Source organism: Nanorana parkeri, unplaced genomic scaffold (genome assembly GCF_000935625.1).
Source record: "Nanorana parkeri isolate BGI_ZX_2015 unplaced genomic scaffold, ASM93562v1 scaffold1984, whole genome shotgun sequence".
Taxonomy (NCBI): Eukaryota; Metazoa; Chordata; class Amphibia; order Anura; family Dicroglossidae; genus Nanorana; species Nanorana parkeri.
This window is the reverse complement of record NW_017308252.1, coordinates 152,236-153,550: the sequence shown is the minus strand read 5'-3', so window position 1 is coordinate 153,550 and position 1,315 is coordinate 152,236. Positions and strand designations below refer to the sequence as shown.

Here is a 1,315-nt window from a genome sequence, read left to right as displayed (position 1 = left end):
GTGCCCTCAGGCAGCTGCTTGACCTGCCTGTAGGGTTGCGCCGGCTCTGAATGTCACTCATCCTTTTCCACATCCTGAAAAAAGAACCATGCCCGAGATTGAATGTGCCTGGGATCTTATTGCCGTGTAGAGTTCTTAGGACCTTCATAATAAAGCTGCTGGCCATGTTTGTTGAAGAGCGGTACCGATAGCGCTAGATAGGCACTCATTGAAAATGAACTTTCCCTTCAATCTATTCCAGGATGAATTTACCTCCAATGAACTGGACCAATGATGTGGGAACAAAGACCAATGCCGTCACGGCAAACCCAAGCATCTTAATAGATAAGTGAGTGCTGCGCTCTCCTAATACGAAAAATAATTATTTCTGGACTATTTTTTATTTGTGATCAGTAATTCGGTGTATTTCCTGCAGAACTACAAGACCCAGGATACCCTCTCAGCTTTTACTAGGCACCCATTTCTGACCGGGCCTACCAAGATTTTGTAACTCCCAAATAACAATCTTTTTGGGAGGACCGTTCATTTTTCTTTTCCAATTGACCCTCTTTAAGGAGCTGCAAAAAGAAGTGTGATACCAAAAATGTTAAAGGAGAACTATGAGGGGGGGGGAGGAGTGCTTTTCACTTCACTCACCTCATAGTTCTAGCCGACCTGTGACAATGAGACTGTCACAGGTCGGCTCAGTAGATCGGGAGGTGAGCGAACGCCGGTCACGCCGATCCCGTCACGGCTCTCTGCCATGACAGGGGAGGGGCTGGATTCCCCCCTCCCCGCTCCGATCCTCCAGCGCTGACTGGCGGAACGGACGGGGGAGGAGGCGGGTACAGCTGGCTCTGCCTCTAGATAGGCAGAGCCAGCTGTCACTCAAGCAGCTGGGCGGATCTTGACATCGATGTCGGGATCCGCTCCGGCTATGGCGTCTCAGTATACCGCGAGCTGTAGCTCCATATATACTGAGCCTAGGGTGACGGGAGGACGCTAGTTTGTGTGTTCCCGTTACCCTAAGGAGAACTATGGGGAAAAGCCCTGACCCCATAGTTCTCCTTTAATATTTCCCCACTACCACCTCATTTAACCCAAGGGGGTACCATCCCCTGGTTCTGCATTGGCCTGGCCAGTGACTTACTAGAATTGTGATAGACCTGGGGCTATATGTAATTTAAATAGAGAGTAGGAAAACCAGGCCCAGCAGTGGAAATGGTTTAAAGGGAATGGTTAACTAGAACCTAAGCCCAGGGGTGTCCCTAGCATAATTGCCTCCTGAGGCAGTGTGTGTGGGGGGGGGGGGGGGGGTGATTTGGGGGAAAATGTT

At 50.1% G+C, this 1,315-nt stretch overlaps 1 protein-coding gene across 1 annotated transcript in view; it reads left to right on the top strand.

Moving 5' to 3' along the window:
• Positions 1–1,315, top strand: part of LOC108800294 (alpha-N-acetylneuraminide alpha-2,8-sialyltransferase-like) — an 18,823-nt gene that overhangs the window by 15,134 nt on the left and 2,374 nt on the right. The window contains exon 6 of the mRNA XM_018572271.1: positions 242–328. Within this exon, the coding sequence (XP_018427773.1) occupies positions 242–328 (87 nt within the window). The remainder of the gene's footprint in view (positions 1–241; positions 329–1,315) is intronic.